General features: G+C 37.5%; 1 protein-coding gene across 1 annotated transcript in view; it reads left to right on the top strand.

Moving 5' to 3' along the window:
* The window catches only part of KHDRBS3 (KH domain containing, RNA binding, signal transduction associated 3), a 198,285-nt gene that overhangs the window by 102,171 nt on the left and 71,986 nt on the right, over positions 1-24,128 (top strand). The window contains exon 6 of the mRNA XM_011977076.1: positions 22,585-22,780. Coding sequence (XP_011832466.1) covers positions 22,585-22,780 — 196 coding nt within the window. The remainder of the gene's footprint in view (positions 1-22,584; positions 22,781-24,128) is intronic.

Raw genomic sequence — 24,128 nt, 5'->3', positions numbered from 1 at the left:
TATATCTATAATCTCCTTCTGCCTGCCTTTTACAAGGAGACATATGATTATATTTAGAGCACACCAGGGTAATCCCATCTCAAGATCTAAATCACATCTGTAAAATTTATTTTTCTAGATAAGGTAACGTAACTAGATAAGGTAACCTTATTTAGAAATTTTTTTTTCTAGATAAGGTTCCTGTGATTAGGACAGGATAATTTTGAGTGGCCTATTAGTCTAGTTAGTTTTATCTTTGTTGTGATGGGAGCTTGTACATTTACAAGCCAAATATAACAAAATATATTTTATTTTATTTTGTTTATTTTTTGAGATGGAGTGTTGCCATGTCACCCAGGCTGGAGTGCAATGGCACTATCTTGGCTCACTGCAACCTCTGCCTCCTGGGTTCAAGTAATTATCCTGCCTCAGCCTCCCGAGCAGCTGGGATTACAGGCATCTGCCACCACTCCTGGCTATTTTTTTTTTTTTTTGTATTTTTAATAGAGACGGGGTTTCACTGTGTTGGCCAGGCTGGTCTCTAACTCCTGACCTCGTGATCTGCCTGCCTCGGCCTCCCAAAGTGCTGGGATTACAGGCGTGACCCACCGTGCCCGGCCAACAAAATACATTTTTAAAACTCTTCTGAAAGTCTCCAAACTTATTACATTACTGGTTTATGTTTGTTTGTTTATTTGTAGATGCAGGTAAATAGTATGGTTCATAGTGGCCAGGTGCATTATTGGTGCCATAGCAGATAGCAAACCTCCCAATCAAGGCATTGTCTCTTAGCTCTTTGAAATAATAGAGACTGAAGCATCTGTCCTCAAATCTCACCCAAAAAGTGAACAGAAAATACATATAGATAAGTAAAAAGAGAAACAGACCAGGCACAGTGGCTCATGCCTGTGATCCCAGTGCTTTGGGAGGCCAAGGCCAGAGGATTGATTGATGACAGGAGTTTAAGAGCAGCCTGGGCAACATAGCCAGACCCCATATCTACAAAAATAAAAATAAGCTAAAAAGAGAAACAGAAGTCTCCCAGAAATGACATTTATATGTCAGCATTCCAATCTTCTTAGTGAAATGTAGATAAAAAGATATCTCTGTATATATATATACACACTTTATTTTTAGTGAGATATATACATATATATATGAACACTATATGTAGTATTCATCATAAGAAATTATTTACCTGGTATATTAGTTTCCTGTGGCTGTTGTATATAACTTTTATACAAGTAAGATTAGTACACAGAAAAGTGCATGTTACAACATTTATTTTATATATATACATATCTTTATATATGTGTGTATGTAATAAAATTAACCCAGTGATATTTCACTTAGGATTAAATTACTCTTACATATACCTTTTTGCAAAATACCAGCACAGAATGAATATCCCCTCCAGAATAGAGTGTGGAGAATCGAGCATACCCACTGCTGTTGTTTAGAGGGTATTGCATTCCTTACACTAGATCTGCCATTTTTACTGAATATGATTTATAATTCAGTTGTCAGTTTCTAAATTAAGTTGTTGAAAGTGTTATGAACAGATGAGGAAGACAGAAGCAGTTTTTTTGTTTATTTTGAATGCAATACCTGGACAGATACCTCCATCTGCACAGATGAAAACCCATCCCTCGTGATTACAGTATATGCATTGCTTGTCATTTAATGCTGTTTTAATGTCTTGATGGTTAATATTCTGTGATAGCATTATTTTTAAGTTCAAATTTTAGACCCTGGTTTCAGTTCGTGGTGGAGTAATGACTGGTTCAGTGTCAGAGTTAAATGCCTTTATTTGTGTACTTATGGTTACCACCTGTGTACTTGAAATCATAAGCAGCTCATATGCTAGGCACCAGCAGGGCACTGAACACACAACCCACTTTCTTTCCTTCATGTGATTATGGTCTTCCTCGGTCTCAAATCCTTTAAACACCTTGTTTCTACAGTACAATGTTTATATTCATACAGCAGGAATTCAAAGCCTTCTCGTACATTTTTTCCTCAAATCTTTTCTACAGTTTAGTCTTTACTGATTATTTTGCCATATTTCCTGTGCATTTAACCAACCCTGTACATTTAACAACCTACCCTTTATGAAACAAAGGGTAGAAGCTTTGTTTCATAAAGTTGGTGCTTGTATTTTTCTATATCTTTGCTCACTTGTTTCTCTGCCTTGCCTTTTTAAAATCATTATTACCTTCAAGTCCGAATTGAAACTAATTTTAACAAACACTTACGTTGCTGCTACTATTGATTGAGTACTTTTCTAAGCACTTTAGAGATATCAACTAAGTTATGCCTCATCACAGTCCGACGTGGTGGGCACTGTTTTGTAACATCACCATTTTAAAAATGAGGACAGTGAGACCAGGGAGGTAAATTATTTGCCCAAAGTCATGCAGCTAGTGATTGGTAGAGCCGGGTGGAATCCAGGCCATCTGCTTTCATAATCCAAACCTCTCCTCTGTGATTGGTCCTTCCCTTGTGTTTTGATCCAGAATAAATAATAAGTTTTTTTTTCCCCATTCCCTTACTGTAATTCTCCCAGATAATTTTCATTCTAGCACTTTTATTGTGTTTTCATTATGGCTTATGATCACACTTTTAATACAAGATGAAAAGACTTAAATAGTCATGCACCGCGAAATGACGTTTTTGGTCAAGGATGGACTGAATATGTAACAGTGGTCCCATAAGATTATAATAGAACTGAAAAGTCCCCATTGCCTAGTGACGGTGATGATCTTGATTCTGTGTAGTCCTAGGCTATGGGCTAATGTGTGTTTGTATCTTAATTGCATACAAAAACAGCTTAAAAATAATTTTAAAAAAGTTAAGAATACTGATAGAATGAAGATACAAAGAAAATATTTTTGTACCGATTCACAGTGTTTGTGTTTTAAGCCAAGTGTTGCTAGAAAAGAGGCAAAAAATTAAAAAAAAAATTAAAGTTGACAAATTTTTAAAAATACAGTAAGCTAAGCGTAATTTATTATTGGAGAAAGGAAAACATTTTAAAAATAAATTTCGTATAGTCTAAGTTTATAATGTTTATAAAGTCTACAGTAGTGTCCTAGGCCTTCACATTCACTTGTCACTCACTCACTGACTCACCCAGAACAACTTCCAGTCCTGCAAGTTCCACTCATGGTAAGTGCCCTATCTAGGTGTACCATTCTCCATCTTTTATATTGTCATGTTTCCATCTTTTATTGTGTCTCCACTGTACCTTTTCTGTGTTTAGATATGTGCAGATGCACAAACACCTATCACTGTGTTGTAGTCACAGACAGTATTCAGTATAATAACATGCTGAACAAGTCTGTAACCAAGGAGCAGTAGGCTGTATCATATAGCCTAGGCATGGAGTAGGCTATGCCACCTAGGTTTGTGTAAGTGCACTCTGTGATGTTTGTACAATGATGAGATCAGCTAAGGAGCTGTTCCTTAGAAGGTATCCTCATAGCTGAGCGACTGTATTTATTTACTCCTTTTTTTCATGAAATCACATGCGGTAACTAATGATAGGTGGTAACTAATGCCAAACTAGTATAGTCCACAGAATAAAACTAAGGTAAAAATAAATTGATGAGCAAATTAGGGTAGAAAATTACAAAAACCCAAGGGTAAGGTCAGTATACAAAAACGTACGTATAACAACATTCCATAGTGTTGGCAGAATTGGTCTTGAAATTATACTTTGAGTTGCCTTGTGGCTAAAGATGAGGGAAATATGGCTACAGAATCCAGTGTTTAAATGTCCAAAACCAGTCACAATACATACAAAAGAAAAACATACTTGTTGGAGCCTACGAATTTCTACTTAAGACTTGTGAGAAAAATCTCCAATGAATAGCCATAAATTGGCCTTCATATGATGTGATAATATCTTTAATGGCATTCCTTTTTGCCATGTTCAGTTCCTTAGTAAGTCATTTTTATTTTGCCTTTAAATCCTCAAGTCATTTTTTTCTTTAATCATCTCTGCCGTCCTTCCTAGTCTAATCCACACTACTCTTCCATTTTCAGTCCCAATGACTTTTTCAAATTAAATGTGATCTTATGTTTTCCATCCTTAAAATCCTTCAGTGACTCCTTTCCAGTTAGAAAAGAATCCACACTTCCTCACATGCACTTACCTGATATAGCACTTGGCACTCTCCTCCCCTTTCTGACTCTTATCTTATTCCACTTTTCCTTTGTCTTAACTCCAGCCTTACTGGTCTCCTTTCTTTTGCTCCTTAAATAGCCCAAGCTCATTTCTTTCCCAAATCCTTCACATTTACTCTCCCTCTCCTTGGAGGCTTTGTCTCCAGGTGTCTGGCCGCCTCCCTCTCAGCATTGCATCCTCAGCCTACACGGGCACCTGGTCAGAGAAGCCCTTGCCGAGCGCTCAGAGTGAAGGGGCCAACCTTTCAGCCAGAAGCTGGCTCAGAACTCCCTGTCCTGGTGGCGTCGTATCATTGGTCAAGCCGATTTACCTTATTTATTCACTTTGTCATTGTTATTCCTTATGGGTAATACAAATCCATAAAGGCCAATGTGTCCCTAGTACCTTGCATATGGTAATTGCTCAGTAAACAATAATGTGAATAAAGTGCTATAGCACATTCTTTAGCCTCTTTCTGATCAAGTGTTGACCACGGGAAATATTCTTCTGCTAATGCTGATCTTATTTGCCGCAGGACTGTGTATGTCAAGGTACTGGTTTTGTCTGACTCAACAGTTGTGAGCCCTCCAGGATGCTGCTTTCTGTTCCTCTCTTAACACTCGGTGGCTTCTGTGCTGCTTTTCCATTGGCCTTTGCTCTGGCTGTTCTGGCCCTTTCTTCCACGTAGGAGCAGTCCAGTGTCCCCACATTTGATACCAGAAGCAGCAAGAAGAAACTTGAACAAAGGAGGTTATGCCCTCTTTCTAAGTAATAAGTGCATGTTCACAGATACTGGTGCTTAATGTAGTGGTTTTGTTTTAAGTGAGAACATTAGACTAACCAAGTCACCCAGGGTCGTTTATCAGTTTTCATCAAATTGGGGAAATTTTCAGCTACTGTTTCTTCAGATATTTTACTTGCCCCTTTCCCTGTTTCCACACTATGGGAACTGTCAGCTTAAGATAATCCTTTATAGTTTCTTTTCAGCGTTAGATCATATGTCACTGATTTTCATGATGTCACATCTTTGTGACGCTGGTACTTTACCGGCTGCTGTGATAAACAATAAACATTATCTGAAAGTCAGTGTGGGTCAAGAAATGAGAGTGACAGTGTCCCATCTGATCCCATGGTTTGAGAAGTTACGAAGTTACGTAGCACCCAATATGCATAATAATTGCTGTTATTTAATAATGAAATAAAATATTTCCTTTCAATTATAATACATATTGTAAAATAATATGTGTTATTTTTCAAACAGCTGCAATGTTGAGAAATAAATGTGTAAGTTGTTTGGTACTCACAATTTAATTACCAAATTTGTTCCTTATTGGTTTGGCCTGGGGTAAATATCGTGAAAAACTTACTGAAACACTAAGGACATTGTGAACTGAGAAACTTCGGGAAAGTGTCTTTATGATATTGTCCTACAGGCTGAGTCTCTGCTCATTTTTCGTTATTTTTTTGTCTGTTTTCCAGACTGGTCTATGTCTTGACCTAGCCTCAAAGTTCACCACCTCCTTCCTTTGTATTTTGAAGCCAATCCAATGATATTTTCATTTCAGATCCTTTATATTTTCAGATATAAAATTTTCATTTGATTTTTAATAGTTTTTATTTGTCTGCTGAGATTTTGTATCTTTTCGTTCATTACCAGGATATTTTCTTTTGTAATCAGACCCAGGTTTGGCTGCTGGCTGCTCAAAAGTCAAACACAAGAGACAAACACAGGAGGTGAGGGTTGATGGGAAGAAAAGCAGGTGTCATTAGAGAGCCAACAAATTGAGAAGATGATGAACTAGCATTCTAAATTTTAAAATTTACCTGGGGGTTTTTAAAGGGAAACGTGGTGTGGGACACCCGTGGGAGTGCTGCAGAGTTCAGGGGCTGCGAGTCTTGTTCCAGTGGCTGTTGTGGGTAATCGCCCACCTGGAGGCCTAGCTGGTGTCACCTTGACTTCAGACCAGTGGCGGTGGACTAATTGTTTGTGATCCTGCTGAGTGGGAGGATTCCACAGGGGCTTCTTGCCTGCTTTAAGATTAGCCTCTGGAATTTCTTAAGCAAGAACATAATTTGATAGGCATGCATTGCCAGAGGGGAGTTTCTATAGAGGGAAAGAATGAAGAGGTGAGAGGAGAGGGAAGGAAGAAAAGTGGATGATTTTTAAAACTGAGATCCCTGGTTATACTTTTATACGTTATAAATTTTGAGAGTTTTGTTTAATTCCTTGTCTGCTAATTAATCTGGTTATGTTGGAGTAAATATCGTGCTTTGAAAACTCTGGAATTTGCTGTATTCCTCCAAACAGTGTTGCTTTTATTTTATTTTTTTAGACTGTTTAAGCAGATAGCTTGATTGAACTCCAACTGCAGACTGTATCCCTTGGTAAGCAGCTAAAATCTCAGACAAGCTCCTTCATCCTTTTCAGGGATACTTGCAGTCTGCCCTGTGCGTTTGTGGTTCGGTTGTCACTGGAGAGTTGGTGAGAGTTCATACATACAATCCGTGGCTCCCTATCTCTGGCTCTCTTCCTTCTACACTTCCTTCCTCACTTTCCAGCAGCTGTGATTGCTGGAAACTTTGGCCTGTGATTCATCCAGTGCAAAGACTCAGAGTTTTCCATTGGAGTCTTAGCTGCTCAGCATGACCCCTGCAGCCTGTCCTCATTGGAAACATCATAAGAAGTCACTTCATTCAGTTACCTTTCTTCAAGTGTCATAACCCTTTGGAATCTACCTAGTCATTACCCAGTAACTTCAAGTAATTGCTTTTTGTATTTTATCCAAAGTTTAGTTTTTTGCCCAAGGTTTGATTTGGTTGGAGCTTATGTTATTATACCAGAAGTAGAACCTTGTGTGTTTTGAGAAAACACGTGTGCCAGAAATTTCATATGTGTGGCTAATGCCTCACAACAGCCATGTATAAGCTAAATATTATCTCTATTTTATAGATGATATAAATGTAGAGTTATTCATCTTCTTCAAGTGTTAGACAGTTAGTTGTTAGTGGAGTCCAGATTAATATCTAACTCCCTCAATTGAGTTGTTGCTCTCCTACATTTCCTCTGTAGTTTTATATTTGAAAAATAATATTCCTAATGTTTGCTGAATATGCTAAATTTCTTATTAGCAGGCATTCTCTCTGAATATAAATGTAACATTAAAGTTGAAGTTCTTCACATTAGAGCAGGAACTTACTTGATTTTTTAATGTTGAAATGTTATAATAAGGCAAAGCCAAAGTATTATAATAATATCTTCATAATTCAGTCAAACACGGTAAATTCAAGACTCCCAAGAATATAAAACTAGAAACAGTAGAGGATGAAATAAATCAGTTGATGAAAGAAATGCCGAGATAGAGAGGAATTAACAACGAAGCCTTCATTATTAAAGTTGTATTTTGGGTGGGCACCGTGACTCAGACCTGTAATCCCAGCACTTGGGGAGGCCAGGGTGGGAAGATCACTTGTGCTCGTGAGTTTGTGACCAGCGTGGGCTATATAGTGAAACCTTATCATTACCAAAAAAAAAAAAAATTTTAAAAATCAGCCGAATGTGGTGGCACATGCCTATAGTCACAGCTTTTCAGGAGGCTGAGGTCACAGCTACTCAGGAGGGAGGATCGCCTGAGCCCAGGAAGCAGAGGTTGTGGTGAGCCAAGATGGTTTTAAAAACAAAAAGGTCTGTTTGAATATTCAAACCTAGTAGTACATCATCAATTGTACTTAGTCCAGACATGCATATTACAAAGCCAGTGCTTTGGCTGGTAGAGCAATAAATAGTTAATAGAAGAAACAATCACATTCACTTTTGCTAAATAAAACAGCACAGATCCTTTAATGGACCCCAAGTGGTGGCAGTCTTCATTGACTGAATAATTACTCCTGAACACCTCTGAATTAACTGCCTGCATATTAACACCCTTGGACACACCTATTGCAGCTGACTGTAGTTGGAGTTGACCACTTGTCAGGAGGATGAGGAACTGTGTTAATGGCTGTGCCAAGAGCATTTAAGCTATTCCCTTGGGATTATTAATAGCACTGTTAACAATGGTTTGGGTCAGAAAACTCTGGGTGCAACAGAGTAAAACTCCATCCTGGATATAGAGAATAAAGAGGTTCTCAGATGTGGAAAACACGTCAGTTCACACTTGCGTAAGCACTTCCTAAAGCCCTCAGAGGAGAGATTGCATCAGACATTTTCATTAGTATATTTCCCTTCTGTTTAATTATTGAAATGTACTATTTCCAAAAGTATGGAGTAACTCCAGTTTGGGCACTATACATCTTTTCTGAGCATCTGCCACCCCGTGCTGTACTCTGCTGTTACTAGGACCATATGGCAGTGCAATTACTAAGTCTGTTAATCTCCAGACTAGCTTGGCTTCATAGTAGAGGGGGAATGTGCCTTTTGCCCTTTGTATTGTTGGGTCCAAGCACAGTATTGAAATTCAGCATGTGCTCAATAAATATTCACTGAAATAATAAGTGGAGATCAGGTTTTTAAAAATCTAAGAAATCTGTAATTGCTTCTATGTCAGGATTACATTTACCACCACCACCCCAATGCCACAGGTTATATGTTCCATGTGGTCTTCCCATTACCCATAACACTAAGAGCAAAGTACTATGAATTTAGCCTTGGACCGAATACATGTTTAACAGTTTAATTTGCATGCTTATTACCTGCTGGAATTTAAAAAATTTCTTTTTTTGCCCCTGAAGGGTAGTAGCACATAGAAAAGAGAGCTTTAGAATCAGATCTAAATTCAAATGTCACTACCACTACTACTTAAGTGGCACAGGAAAGCTCCTTCTCTACACTTTAGTCAGATGGGGGCAGCACTGCCAATATTACAGGTTTCCCCTGAGTAGTCAAAGCATGCCCTGTGTAACGTGGTTACAGCCTTACTTGCCACACACATCCAGAGCCCCAAACAAAAGCTGCTTCCCGTCTTCCGTTTCCCTCACCCAATTTTGATTTGAAGAATATTAAAATATTTTAATTCCTTATGCTGTCTCCATTCTGGATATTATATATTTTCTTTAAAAATTTCAAAGCCTAAAACCATAACACTGTTATACAATAAAAACTTTAAGCGTGATTGGCTGCTAAAATTGAATTTATTCTAAAAAATAGGGTAACTCACTGGTTTTCAATATAGAACTTTTTCAAAAAATAGCTAATCAAGAACCTCACTTTCAGAGATGCTTATTCATGTACCCTTCTTTTCCCTAAATTCCACTAAATGAGTGAAAAAAAGGTTTTAAAAACTATAAATGTACTGGAAATTATTAAGATAGTAAATGTAAGACATTTCTGGAAGCGAAAAAGTGATGGGACTAAAATGGACAAGAAACATCAGAGAAGAATGCATTATAAAAGGCTGCCAGTGAGCTAAGAGTGTTAAAAAGAAGCCCAAAAGAAACTCTGAACTAACAGAATAAGCATGGAGAAAAGAATTAAAATGGCAAGTAAACAAATACACATAGCTGTCAAATCCAGATATAAAAATTCTGCAGAACTAGTGAAAGTAATAAACGTGCTCTCTGAAACAATCAATGGAAACCTCTGTTTCTTACAATAATTTAAGAGGTTGAAGAAGATTGACCGGTCATTTGAATTTTTAGGAATTCTCCTTTCCAGTATACATTTGCTGACCAGCTTTTGAGTGATCATTTTCCTGTGCTCTGCTCTTGCCTCCCCCTGTAACTGGTGCCTAAATTTTATAGCCAGTTTTGTCTACAAAGCAGCCTTTCATTATCAGTTTATATTGAAGGACCATGTTAAAATCTGGGGCTTAGATTTTTTTAACCTCACATTTAAAAAATTTTGTGTTTATATTAGTTTGTTTAAACAATGGTGTCTTCCAAATTTTATGAGACAATTGAGGTTTACTGTTTGGAAAACTAAACCAATCACCATTAGGAGCCCTGTAGTTAAAAAAAAAAAAAAAAAAAGCAATAATGCCTCGACCGTTTTTATTCATAGTTGGTTTCATTTAACAAATAGAATATTTTAGAAAGAAGTTTTCTGAAATTCATAAATTATTTCAGCTTTTGAAATATAATGCAGTACTTAAGAAATACCAAACCTGTATGTAATTCTGATGTACGCTGAAATGAAGATTTAGAATCATTAACTCTAGGCCATGAGATAAAGAAATGCACATTTCAGGATTCAAAATACATAGAAAAATTAGGGTTAAATTGGCTACTATAAAATTACTGGGCAGATTGGCAAGATAATTATATAATTATCATTAAGGAGAAAAACTTTAGGTAAGCACCAAAATTAAACAGCAACATCAAATTCACCACAAGTTTTTCTAAGTTTGGATAGTCTTAAGATACAGACTAACTTGAGAGTTAGTAATTTGAAATTATAGCAAAAATTGAACAGTTACAGAAAAGTTATACTTTCCTTCCTTGTAATTTCCTGGAAAGAAAAAAAAAAATGTTTAACCTACTGTGGAACATGTGACTCTACTTAGAAGGTGAGCCTCGTGGTCTCTGGGAGACACTCCTATCTTGGTTACCATTACATTCCCACTGCCCGCAACAGGGCCTGCAGCACAGCAGCCTCCCAGGACAGGTTCTGTGGTGGAGGGAGGGATGAAGGAGTGAATGTTCTGTAGGAGGCCTTGCTCAGTGCAGAGTGCCAGGCTGCAAAGACCTTGTTTCCTGTTCCCCCTCACCCAGCCTGGCCCCTACTGTCTTTCTACTCCTAACACCAAATCCAAGTCCATACAATTTTTTAAGAAGAAAGAAAGAAAAAAAAAAAACACCTCTCTGCCTCTTATTTTATTTAAAAAGATAGTTTTTGTCTATAATCTTTAATGATCTGTGATTCTTACAAGGCAGCCTTACAGGGCAATTCTGTATCTGTTGATTATGAATTTATATCTATATATATGTAGACTAGAAGGCAGAATGCACTTATTCTGGCAAAACTTTCTTTTATGCATACACATTTTAGGAATTTAATATTGTGTTATTTTGATAGTATAAAAATAAATGTCCTTAACTCCACTGCCATTTGGAATGTTTAAAGCCTTCTTTAAAAAAAAAAAAAAAAAAACTTTATTTTTAGAGGCACAAACACCAAAGTGTTATATGATATTATCTTTAAAATTGATTAAGAATATTATAGATGCTAAAGATTATCTTCATAACTGAAAATGATGTACTTTCCTTCTGTAGTATAAGAAGTTATGAGAAGTTTTATTAGGAAAACTGAATAGTTAATATTAGGGCCATAAATGTTTTACCAGAGTATGATATGATTTATATTAATGTACCAATCAATATTAAAAAGTCCTTTTTTTTTTAAGGAAAGAGTAGATATAGGAAAATGGTAATATATTTCCTAACTGGATAAAATTATGGAAATTTTAAATAAAAAATACTCCATTGGAGTGTTATTTAAATTGCTTGTTTCTCTACTGGGTTTACTGCTCACGCCATTCTCCCGCCCAGTCACCTTCCTCTCCTTCCTTCCAACTCTGTGCCTACTGGGTAGTCTGTGCATTTAATCCCAACTGGGCTTAAGTACCCCATTATCCCACATCTGGCATGAGTACCCCACATCTCAGACAGAAAACTGGAGGACTTACCATAGAAATGAGTTTCTCTGTTTTTCCTTGCTGTGAGGTCCACCGAATTCCTTCTATTGAAATCAGCCTTCAGTATTCAATTACTTTTGATTAAAGCACTTTCTGATGGTGTGTTAATGAGCAGCCACACTGGAGCTGACGGAGGGGAGACAAAAAGGGGAAAATCTTTGGTTTCTTTTAAAATCACTTTCATGGGCTTTGAGAAGATAATAACAGAGGCAAATAGTGTTACAAACTGGGTAACTTCTGACAAGAACTTGTAGTTGAAATGCTAGCCAGGGATGAACAGGCAAGAAATGCAACTAGGCACAGATTCTCTCAGTTACAGCTCGGCCAGCACTTTTACATGTCCTGTGCAACATAAAGCTGGAGAAATGTTCTGAGCCTGCTGTAGACATCAGTGCCAACGGGAGGCAGGTTGACACCTAGCTGGCCAACTTATTTTTTCCTAAAGTTTAAACAAGATCCACTAATGAGCTAAGACAGTTTAGGGCAAAAGGAATCCAGTGAGTATGTTCATGTACTGTGACTCTCTCTTCCCCACCACACTTTGGTTTTTCAGAAGCTTTAATAGTTTTATTCAAAACCTCTTTGAAAATCATCTGTTTCTGATGCTAGGTCATTAATATCACAGATTTTCCTTAAATCCCTTTTGTGAGAAGAATTGAAGTTACAGCGATGTGGAAGTCATTGTATTTACCTGAGTAGGTCTAGAGTTTAAGAGGGGAAAATCAGACAAACAACTATAACAGAGTGGTATAAATAGAGGAACAGAGACATGAAGAAAAGAGTGCCATGAAAATGCAAACAAGGATGCAAGTAATTCTGCAGGGGGAGAGCGGATATGAACAAACAGAAGAAATCAGATGGGGTAGTGCTGGCAGGAAGTCATCCCAGTTAAGGGTGCAAAGGCTTGGAGGCAGCAAAGAAGTGAGGCATTCGAGGCTGGGGATTAGATTGGGGGAACTCTGGCATTGGGGAAGCCAGAGTATCCAGAGTCACCCCTGACTCTTACTCACTATGTGACCCTTGGGGAGCTTGGGGGTTACTTCTCTGTAAGCCATAGTTGCCTCTTCAATAAAATGGAGATAGAAAAATAAGCACACACTTCCAAATCCTACTTAGTTTTTGAAATTTCCTTTTCAAGGAATCAAACTGTACCATGATTCCTTTTTTGATTACTCAAAATAATTTGACACTAAAAACTGAATTCCTGTAGCACAGATATTTGATCAGCCCCTCAACAGAACCGTAGGCAAATTACTTCTCTCTCTTAAACTTCTCTATTATCAAATGGATCATTGTTTCCAGAGAGGAAGGAAATTTTTGCTGCATAGTTCCAAAAGGCAATAGAGCCGATAGTTAGAAATGACAGAGAAAGATTTTTGTTTTTAAATGAAGGAAAAAAGTAAAAGCGTGATAAAAATCAGAATTGGAAGACAGTGGGTGATACAGCTTCAAAATAAGTAAGGAGCTCTGATCAGAGACTTCACTGGATACAAAGAGACGAAAAATAGCTCTCTTGGACTTAAGAATGTACTTCCTTATACACTGTCTTATTGGTCAACAATTTTACCAATAACCAGCTTGTAACTTTTAAAATTGTAACTTGTAAAGTGCCTTGGATTTCTTTTATACTCTATGCAATGTAGGATAAGGAAGCAGTTGCTCAATTAGTATTTTTTTTTTTTGCGTTGAAGATTGGATGAAACACAGAAGAAGGAAAAGAAATGACCAATAACCTGCTTCATAAAAGGGCTACAACCTCTGGATCTAAGACTCAGCCCATCAAAAGATGGTTTGCAGACAATCAGCAGCAGCGCTTGAGAGCCTGTTAGAAAAGCAGAATGTAAACCCCAGCCTGGCCTAACACAAGGTCCTCAGGCGCTGTGGATGCACAGGAACGTGTGAGATGCGCTGCCCTAGAACCACATTTCGGGTGGTCTCTAGAGTGGCTCAGAGTAAGAGCTGCCAACATCATCTCTTCAAAAGTTTAGTCTCCATCAGCTCTGACAGTTTCTTCCCTGTGTTCTGAGGGACTATAACCGTAGGCTGTTTCGCTTTTTCCTTTTGTCGGCCTTCTCATTTGCACAGCAACCTTAGGCAAGGAAAACCCTCTTAGAATGATTAAACTTTACTCTCAGAAAAGCAGTCTCACAGAAATGAAGCAAGATTGTCAAATGTGTTAGGAATGTTATAGGAAAGATACAGTTGCCCCTCAGGTGTTTATTGCTTCAGGACACAGATCTCAAATGGATCTCTAGGCAGGTTTTTCTCACTGTGACCCCTGATGGAAGACTAAGGCCCTGTCACTGGATCTCGCAGGCCCCACTCTGTAGTCAGCATGAGTCCTGCTCCATCTGAGTGAACCCCAGAAGTCAGCTGTATTTTCCCAGGTCACCAAGTTAGCAATGCTGGAGCTCGCTGAAGCAGTCAAGGCCTCTGCCACTGAATTCATTGTTTTACCTGCTGTACTTGACTGCTTCTCAAAAAACTTGTAGACAAAAGCCAAACAATTTAGTATGTGTTTACAAACTCTTATCAGACGACCTAACTGTTGCTAAATGTGTAAAATGAGAACTGACATGAGTTGTACTTTCTGTCTCCTTTGCTCATCTTTCACTAAAGCCAAAAGGAAAGTATCAGGACAGAGTAGAAGCAGAAGTCTGTGTACTCATTACCACTTACTACATGCCTGTTTTAGGCTAGGCACTTTATATACCCAGGGTGTAAACATCGCAGCTATTCTGCCGGAGGATTTATTAACTCCAGTTTACAGATAGGAAAACTGAGGCTTAAAGATCAAATGACAGAATTACATTTGAGTATTAATGTGTAGGAACCCAAAGTGTATGCTTTTTCATTACATCTTAAAACTTTGTATTAATCTGTGAACTAAATAATTTGTTTCTGAGTAACTGTTTTTTTATTTTACTTTATTTTAATATTTATTTATTTTAATCTTTTTTTCCGTGGCAGCTCACTACAAAAGCCTTCCTGGATTTTTTCCATATCTGAGTTTCAAAACCAGAAACTGGGTCACCCTGCTGGAAAACCCCAAACAGAAAGTCTATCCATTAATCTGCTTTCAAAACTGTGTGCGGATGTTTTATCTTTTTGCTCTTCTCTTACACCCAGTTTGTGGTACCCTATTCCTATCAATTTGGATCTACTTTTCCGTTTTTAAAAAAAGTGTCATTGATTATCAAGTTCTTGCTAATAGATGCTTTTTCTCTTCTCATCCCCATGTTATCAATCCAGCTGTTCAGCCTTGCCCTGAATGTTATTTGTAGCACTCAGTGAAAACTTTGCGATAAGACAGGATTCTTGTGTTAGCACGTCACCTCCACCCTGCCTTTCTTCCACCAGTGTCATCTAAAGCATTGTTCATGCTATTGCTGCTTAATACCACTCCTGTGGAATTTCAGCACTTAAAAAACTAATTTTCAAAATGTCTTTTATAGATAAGTGTCCAGAACAATTAGATGTATATCAAATGACTTGTCTAAAGTTCCATAGCAGATAAAAATACCTTAGTGTGATTTCATACACCAGTGGGACATAACCAACAATGTCAACGATTGTGGAAGAGAAGTGTGGGCTTCTTGAATATATAAATGTATGTCTTCCAATTTGATGAGAGGCATACATTTACATATTCAAGAAGCATATTGAATATTTTGTAATTCATATAGTACCTTGGATGGCAATCATGGATATTGGATAAGGAAACAGGAAGCCTTAATTAGTTTAAATATACACTAATTAATGAAAATGTCATGAAGGAGTTAGACATACTATAGCTACAAACTACTCTGTCCTCTAATCATGTTGAAGATTTTTCTAGATACATATACTGGAGATACACAAAGATGAGTAAGACACTATAGAAGTTATATCATCATTACAGTTCAGAGTGATTGTAGTTTAAATAAACTTGACTTTTATTGAGTCAGTAAAAATTCAAAACACTTTATATGCATTGTCTCATGTTTCTCTCCTAATAACACAAAAGTGGGCTCTATATTTAGTCTCATTTCACAGTTGAGGAAACTGATGTGGAAAGTTCAGACTCTTGATTAGTTTAAGTGCTAACTGGCAGGTAGATGTTAAGCTAGTAAGTACATGAGGAATTGAATCCAAATCTGATTCCAGTGTTTTTGCTCATGGCAACTATTTTTACTGTACCAATTTTTATGGTCTAGGATTTTAAACAAAAAACCTAATTTACAATAGTCATTAAAGGGTTACCTGAGGGTGAAATGAAGAAAAAGTGGTTTTTTTTTTCCTTTTTACTGCATTAGACATGTTAAGATTAGGTTTAACTGCTGATATCAAATACACCTGTAGTGGCTTAACCCAGTAGAAATATCACGTCCTTCTCCTGCCCCACTTAAAACCTGTGCAGCAGTGCCACGCTGCCCTTCCCCAGCTCCACAGAGCTTGTGACTGTGCTTTTCTTAGCCTTTCACTTTTTCCTTCAAGCCTGCTGCCCTTACAAACATGTCTGCAGGAAGAAAAGAGTGAAAGAGAGGAGAGAATGCCAACTATGTAGTTCTAAAGAGCTTCCCATAAATCTCAGTGCTGATTAATATCTTATTGGCCAGAATTGTATTACAGGCCCCCATAGCTGCAAGAAAGCTGTAAAATTGAGATTTTTTTTAATGTACTTAATATTTTAGAAAAGTTTTAGCTTTACAGAAAGATTGAGAAAGTAGTACAGAGAGTTTTCCTATATCCTTCTTGTGATTTTTCTCTGTTATTAACATCTTACATTATTAGCATGGCTCACTTATTTCAGTTTATGAACCAATATTGACATATTGTTAACTGTATTATCGACAGTATTGGTACAGTATTAACTATAGTCCGTATCAGGTTTCCTTAATTTTTACGTAGCGTCATTTTTCTGTTCCAGAATCCCCAGAATACAACATCACATTGAGTTGTCCTGTCTCCTTAGGCTCCTCTTGGCTGTGACAGTTTCTTAGACTTGTTTGTTTTGATGATATTAACAGTTTTGAGGAGTACTAATCAGGTTTTTTCTAAGATGTTTCTCAATGGGGATTTTTCAGATTTTTTTTTCATCATTAACCTGGGTTTATGAGTTTGGGGAACTAAAACCACAGAAGTAAAATGCCATGTTTGCCGCATCATATCAAGTATACATACTGTCCACATGACTTATGCTTATGTTGCCTTGATCATGTAGCCGAGGTCATGCTTGTCAAGTTTCTCCACTGTCAAATTCCTCATTTTTCTTTCTTTCCTTACTATATCCTTTAAAAGGAAGTCACTATGGGGAACCCCTAATTAAGAAATGGGGAATTACAATTCACTTCACCTAGGTGGAGTATCTGCAAAAATTATCTGGAAGATTTGTCCTTTCTCCCCTGTGTATCTATTGATTGATTCAGTCATTTCTATCAGTGTGGACTCATGGATATTAATTTTATACATTGTGATACAATTCGGTACCACTGTCTTTTCTTGCTCAGATTGTCTCAGCTTTGGCCATTGGGAGTTCTTTCAGTTGGCTTTGACACACACCCGTAATTTGTGGGTTTTATTCTTTTCTTTTTTTTTTTTTTTTTAAGCACTTTCTTTCTGGCACTACACGTTGCTCCAGACTAGTCTTATATATTTCTACCTCCAGTCCTAAAATCAATCATTTCTCCAAGAAGCTCAGGTTCCATTTATTGGAGTATGGTATTAAAAAGCAAGATCAGGGTGCTGGTTCTGCTTGTTGTTTCTGGGATGTGCTGAGGTCTGTTCTTTCTCAGCTGACATAGAATGGACATATATGTGTATGTACTAACCTATGTATATACACGTATTTATGCATATTTCTTTATTTAACCATTTGTAAATATAGTAAACTAAACATGAGTTCATACTGATGTCTCTGATTTTAATCTGTTTGCACATTGACCATTGACCATTATAGCCTCTTCCCTTTTCTTATCACTCCACTCCAACTTGAGAAACTGGCTCCCACCATTCTTTTATTTAGTTATTGTGTTCCAGGATACATGTACAGTGATATCAGAATGGTTAACCTGTACTCACACTTCTTCCTGTAGAAAATAACTTCATCAACTAGAACAGTGCTTATTTACTTTTTTTTTTTTTTTTTGCCTTTAGTCTGACAGACTTACCTCATTTCGAAGTTTACTTTTCTTCAACCCCTTCAATAAGGTTGTTTTCATGTGCTTTAATCTAGTTAAAATGTTCGTTCACATTCAGCATTGCATCCTGAGAGTCTCCTGCTTCCTCAGTAATAGTGTGGTTTTTCGTGTGCAAACATGAAAATTCACTCTCTGTGCTGTGAAGTTCTTTGGGTTTTGACAAATGCTTTGTGTCACGTATTCACTGTCATTTTGGTATCATACAGAATAGTTTTATCACCCTAAACTCTAGTCATTCAACCTTCCCTCCACCCCTTAACCTGTGTTAACTACTGATTTTTCTTTTTTAACCATCTCTCTAGTGTTAGTATTTTCAGTATGTCATAAAGTTGAAAAGCATACATTATAGCCTTTCCAGAGTGGCTTCTTTCACTTAGAAATGTGCATTTAAGGTTTATTCCTAGTTTTTGTGGATTTTTAGCTCATTTCTTTCTACTGCTGAATCATTTTCTGTTGTATGCATGTAACCCAGTTTGCTTATCTTTTCATCTATCGAAGGGCATCTTGGTTGCTGTGAATAAAGCTGCTATAAACATTTATGTGCAAGTTTTTATGTAGGCATAAGTTTTCAGATCCATTGGGTAAAAACCTAGGAATACAACTGCTGGATTGCACAATAAGGCTATGTTTAGCTTTGCAAGAAATCGCCAAACTGTCTTTCTAAGTGGCTATATACTATGTTGCGTTCCAGGCAGGAATGAAAGTTTATGTTTTTCATATCCTCCCCAACACTTGGTATATTCAGTTATTTATTTTAGTCATTTTAATACGTGCGAAGTGATATCTCACTTTTAGTTTGAATTCTCTAGTGACAAATGATGTTGAACATCTTTATTTGGTTATCTGCCATCTGTAAATCTTCTTTGGTTAGCTGTCTGTTCAAGTATTTTGCCTGCTTTTTAAGTGGGCCATTTGCTTTCTCATTGTTGAGTTATAAAAGTTTTTTCTGTGTTTTGGATACAAATCCTTTATCAGCTAACATGTTTCCCAAATATTTTCTTCCTTTCTGTAGCTTGTCTCTTTATCTTTTAATAGTGTCCTACGCAAAGCAGAAGTCTATAATTTTAATAAAGTTGAACTTACCAATTTTTCTTTCAAGGACTTTTTTTGATATTGTATCTAAAAACTCTTCACCAAACTAATACAATACAGATTTTCTTCTATGCTTTCTTCTATAAGTTTTATATTTCATATTTGGTTTTAAGATACATTTTGAGTTGATTTTTGTGAAAGATGTAAGGTCTGTGTCTAGGTGTCTACGTTTTTTTTTTTTTTTTTTAATTTGTTGATATTCACTTGTTCCTGTATCATTTGTTGAAAAAAACATTTTCCATTGAATTGTCTTTGCTCCTTTGTCAGTAATCAGTTGACTATGTTTCTGAGGGTCAGTTTCTGGGCTTTGTATTTTGTTCCATTGATCTGTGTCTTTTTTTTTTTCGCAAATACAATGCTGTATTGATTGTAGCTTTATAAGAAGTCTTGAAATTATATATTATGAGTCTTCTAACATTGTTTTTCTTCTCAGTATTGTGTTGTCTGTTCTGGATCTTTTGCCTTTCCATGTGTACTTTAGAAAATGTTTGTCAATATCTAAAAATGTATCACTTGCTGAGATTTTGATTGGGATTGCATTGAATCTGTAGATTAGTTGGGAAGAACTGGCATCTTAACAATATTATGACCATGAACATGGATGTTACTCCCTTGAGTTCTTCCATCAGAGTTTTGTAGTTTTCTACAAAGGAATGCTGTACATGTTTTATTAAATTTGTACCAAAACATGCAATTTTTTTGTGGCTTCAGTAAATGTTTTTGTGTTCTTAATCTAAATTCCAACTGTTTATTGCTGGTATGTAGGAAAGCATTTGACTAGTAACCTTTTACTCCTTGTTTTACTAGCTTATTAAGTATAGGAGTAGGTGTGGGGTTTGGGGGGTTTTTTGGACTATTTGGGGGGATATTTTTACGTAGTCAATGATGTCACCTGTGAACAAAGAAGTTTTACTTTTTTCTTCAAAATCTGTGTAAGTTTTATTTACTTTTCTTGTCCTATTGATGTAGGTGGGACTTACAGTATGGTGTTGAATAGTAGTTGTGAGAGTAGACATCCTTGCCTTGTTCCCAATCTTAAGGGGAACGCATTCAGTTTCTCACAATTCAGTATGTTGTAGGTTTGCTGTACATGTTCCGTTTTCTCTTGAGACAGCCTCACTCTATCGCCCAGGCTGGAGTGCATCTAGGTGTCGCCATCTAGGCTCACTGCAACCTCTGCCTCCCAGGTTCAAGTAATTCTCATGCCTCAGCCTTAGTCGCTGGGATTACAGGCATATTCCACCATGCCTGGCTAATTTTTGTCTTTTTTCAGTAGAGACGGGGTTTCACCATGTTGGTCATGCTGGTCTGGAACTCCTGATCTCAAGTGATCCACCCACCTTGGGCTGACAAAGTGCTGGGATTACAGGTGTGAGCCACCACTCCTGCCCGATGTTCTTTTTCAACTTGCGGAAATTTTCTGAAAGTTGTTATAAATGAGTGTTGCCGTTGGCCGCATCCTTTTTCTGCTCTATTTATATGATCACATTATTTTTCTACTTTAGCCTTGTTGATGTGGTAGACTACATTGATTTTCTAATATTAAATCAACCTTATGTACCTGGAATAAATCCTACTTGGTTATGGTGTATAATTCTTTTAACACATTATAGAATGGAGTTTACTAATATTTTTAAGAATTTTTGTACCTGTGTTCACGAGAGCTGCTGATTTCTAGTTCTTCACTTTAGACTCTCTTTTTCCATATTGGTTATGGGGAGGCCTTGTTCTTGTTCCCCCTCAGACCATATGTCTCATCCTAAGCAGGTCACTGAGCAGTTGGGCTGGCCCCATCTCTGGCCAGTTGTAGCCTCTGAGGGTGAGTAAGTATTTTTGAGGGATACTTCCTTTGTCAGGTCCCAACCAGTGCTCAAGAACAGGCTGGGAACAGTCACCACTGGCCTCCCTGGCTGGCCCAGACTGGTCCCAGCCTCTGACGAGTAATGTAGAAATACTTTTAAGGAGGCACTTCCAGTGACCAGCCCCACAGATTGAGTTAGGAAGTGTTCCCTCTGCTTTTATTTTTTGGACAAGATTATAGAGAACTGGTATCATTTCATTCTTTAATATTTGATAGAATTGATTGAAACCGTATGGAGTTGATGCTTTCTTTTTTGGAAGGTTATTAACTATTGATTAAATTTATTTAATAGACATAAGCCCATTCAGATTATTTAATTCTTTTTGTGTTGGTCATTATGAATCAGAATCAGTCACATTCATGTAAGTTAAAAAATGTGTGAGCTTGGAGTTGTTCATAGTATTTCTTCATTATTCTTTTTTTTTTTTTTTTTTTGAGACAGAGTCTGTCGCCCAGGCTGGAGTACAGTGGTGTAATCCTGGTTCACTGCAACCTCAGCCTCTTGGGTTCAAGTGATTCTCATTCCTCAGCCTCCCAAGTAGCTGGGACTATAGGCACACGCCACTGTGCCCAGCTAATTTTTGTATTTTTAGTAGAGATGGGGTTTTGCCATGTTGACCAGGCTGGTCTTGAACTCTTGACCTCAGGTCATCTACCTGCCTTGGCCTCCCAAAGTGCTGAGATTATAGGCCTGAGCCATCACACCTGGCCGAAACCCTCTTCATTTCTGATACTGGTGTCTGGGCTTTTTTTTTTTTTTTCCTCTTATTTAGCCTGTCTAGAGGTTTATCAATTTTATCAGTCTTTTCAAAGTCCAGCTTTGAGTTTTGATAATTTGCTATTTTTGGAAAATGAGTCTTTAACTGCGTATTTGCTATCCCAGACACACTGAAGGAGGAGGAAGCTGGTCTGTAGGCAGCCAGCCCTGCCAGCTACAGTTCTCGCTGGAGGGCCTTGTCCAGATGAGGTGCATCATACTGTGTCTGTATTCTCTGGGGTAGCCACACTTTTCTGTCCTTATATTTTCTCGGGTTTTTGCTTCTGTGGAGCCATCGTTGATAGAAACACCTCCTTCGTTGCTGACTTGAAGTCTCATGATTTACATTAGAAATACATGAATGTGTTGAATTCTACCTCAGAAAATGCCTGTGTTTACTTAACTTAATGTTGTTTTATTACCATGTAGTTGATACATTATTCAGGAAAGTACATTTTATTCTTCTCTCTCTGATGGAATTGTAGCATATATTTTGGCCTCTGACTTTGCTCACAGCTGTTCTGGGACAGTTTTAAAATCTCTAAGCCTCAGTTTCCTTGTCCTGATATAAGCAAGAAAAGGCACACTTCATAGTGTGGGAGTGGAGTCTGGGTGTAATCCTGGCATGGCATCATATAGAAGTCTTGGGTGCATGTGGCTTCTCCAAATATCACAGTTTCCTACTCTGTGTACTGACCAGAGATTGACTCCAGACTTCTATATTGTTGCTAGACGAACTGCCTAAATGACTTAATTTCCTTTTGTAGATACCTGTTTCATGTTTGCTTTAGTTCTTTGCTCCTTATTCCTTTTTACAAAAATATAGAACTTTGATTTTGTTTCTGAGGTATAAATATATGTGAATAACAGAATGTTAGAGACTATGACAGATATGGCTAATTTGACCCTCTTGGTTACAGGGGAAGGGGAGGAGTTACAACACGGCCAGTTGGAGTTGTAGTACCACGAGGGACGCCAACTCCCAGAGGAGTCCTGTCCACCCGAGGGCCAGTGAGTCGGGGAAGAGGACTTCTCACTCCCAGAGCAAGAGGAGTCCCCCCAACTGGGTACAGACCTCCACCGCCACCCCCAACACAAGAGACTTATGGAGAATATGTAAGTGAAGGTGTCAGACAACACCTTGTTGATCAGATTGACTTAATCCAGACTTAGCACTGGATATTGTACCCACATACCCTCCCTCACTTTGTTTTGGTTCTTGAGTATTATACTTTGGTTCAGTAAATATTTATTGAGTGCTAAAGAAGTGCTTAATACTAGAGGTATAAAAATGGCCTGATCTTTTTCATCAAGTAGTTTAAGGTATGGAAGAGGAATTTGGGTGGTGGGGAGGTGTAAGACTAAGGTTCAGGAGACGTATTTTCAAGCCCTTATAAGAGTTTAATGTAACATTCTTCCATATTTCACTCCTGAATCCTTCAGTCATTTAAAAAATAATTGCCTGTGTATACCAAGATGGTTTCACCCTCAACTGTTTCCTTTTAAGCTACGCTACTGAGTATGGATTCTTAGTGGAAATTCTTTTCAGTGAAGAAAACAAAAGTTCTCTATTTTCAATTAGTGCAAATCAGCTTTTCATTTATCATTCAGTGATTCTTTGATATAATTCATAGACTGACTTAACATAAGAGAGAATTATAACCGCAAAAGTTGAGGGGGAACGGAATTCTTTGGTGTCCTCATTTACCGTAAATGAAGAAAATAAGAAGCAATGGATAGGTGATTCATATTAATAATTAAAATTGTTAAAGTAAGAGTATATGAACTGTTGTCAATGAAAGGGACGCAGTAACAATGATCAAATGCAAGAACCAGTAGGTTTTCATGTTTTACTTTAGGAGAGATCTCTTGCTAGGTGCTCTGTGCCTCTTTGGATAGTTTCTAGAAGGTTACAGTAATCCCCTGGGCCTCAGACAACCTCTTCAACCTCATCTGTGTGGCCACTGGTAAGATCAAAGTCTTTGTCTTGGACATGTTTAAGGTTTTGTAATTCCCTGAACATTCTGTGTCATCTTAGTCTTCCAGACCTTTGCTCATACGGCCTCCTCAGCCTAGAGTGATCTTCTCATATTTCATTTGACTCTCTCCTTGTGTCCTTCTAGACTTAGGTCAACCATTGCTAGGGAAATTTAGAGGTGGTAATAGCCAACTTATTGAGCATTACTACAGTTCTTACATTTCTTTCTCCCACCTAGCTCGTGAACCTCTGGAAGGGCAGGAATGAATAGCTTTTATCTCTTTATACTTGGGAGAGAGTGCATACTGGGAACTCACTGAATTATATTTTAACAAATCCCATAAAAGTTTTACAAGTTTGTTATTCAGTCGAGGAAGGATGTGGTTTCTCTCTTTTCTTTGATTTCCTTATAGTTAGAAGTGTTCCTACTTCCTAATATTCTCACCAGTTGACAATAATAATTATGCCTCAGCTCTTCCATAAATG

Source organism: Mandrillus leucophaeus, unplaced genomic scaffold, assembly GCF_000951045.1.
Source record: "Mandrillus leucophaeus isolate KB7577 unplaced genomic scaffold, Mleu.le_1.0 Scaffold173, whole genome shotgun sequence".
NCBI lineage: Eukaryota > Metazoa > Chordata > Mammalia > Primates > Cercopithecidae > Mandrillus > Mandrillus leucophaeus.
This window is presented reverse-complemented; position numbering and strand designations above follow the sequence as displayed.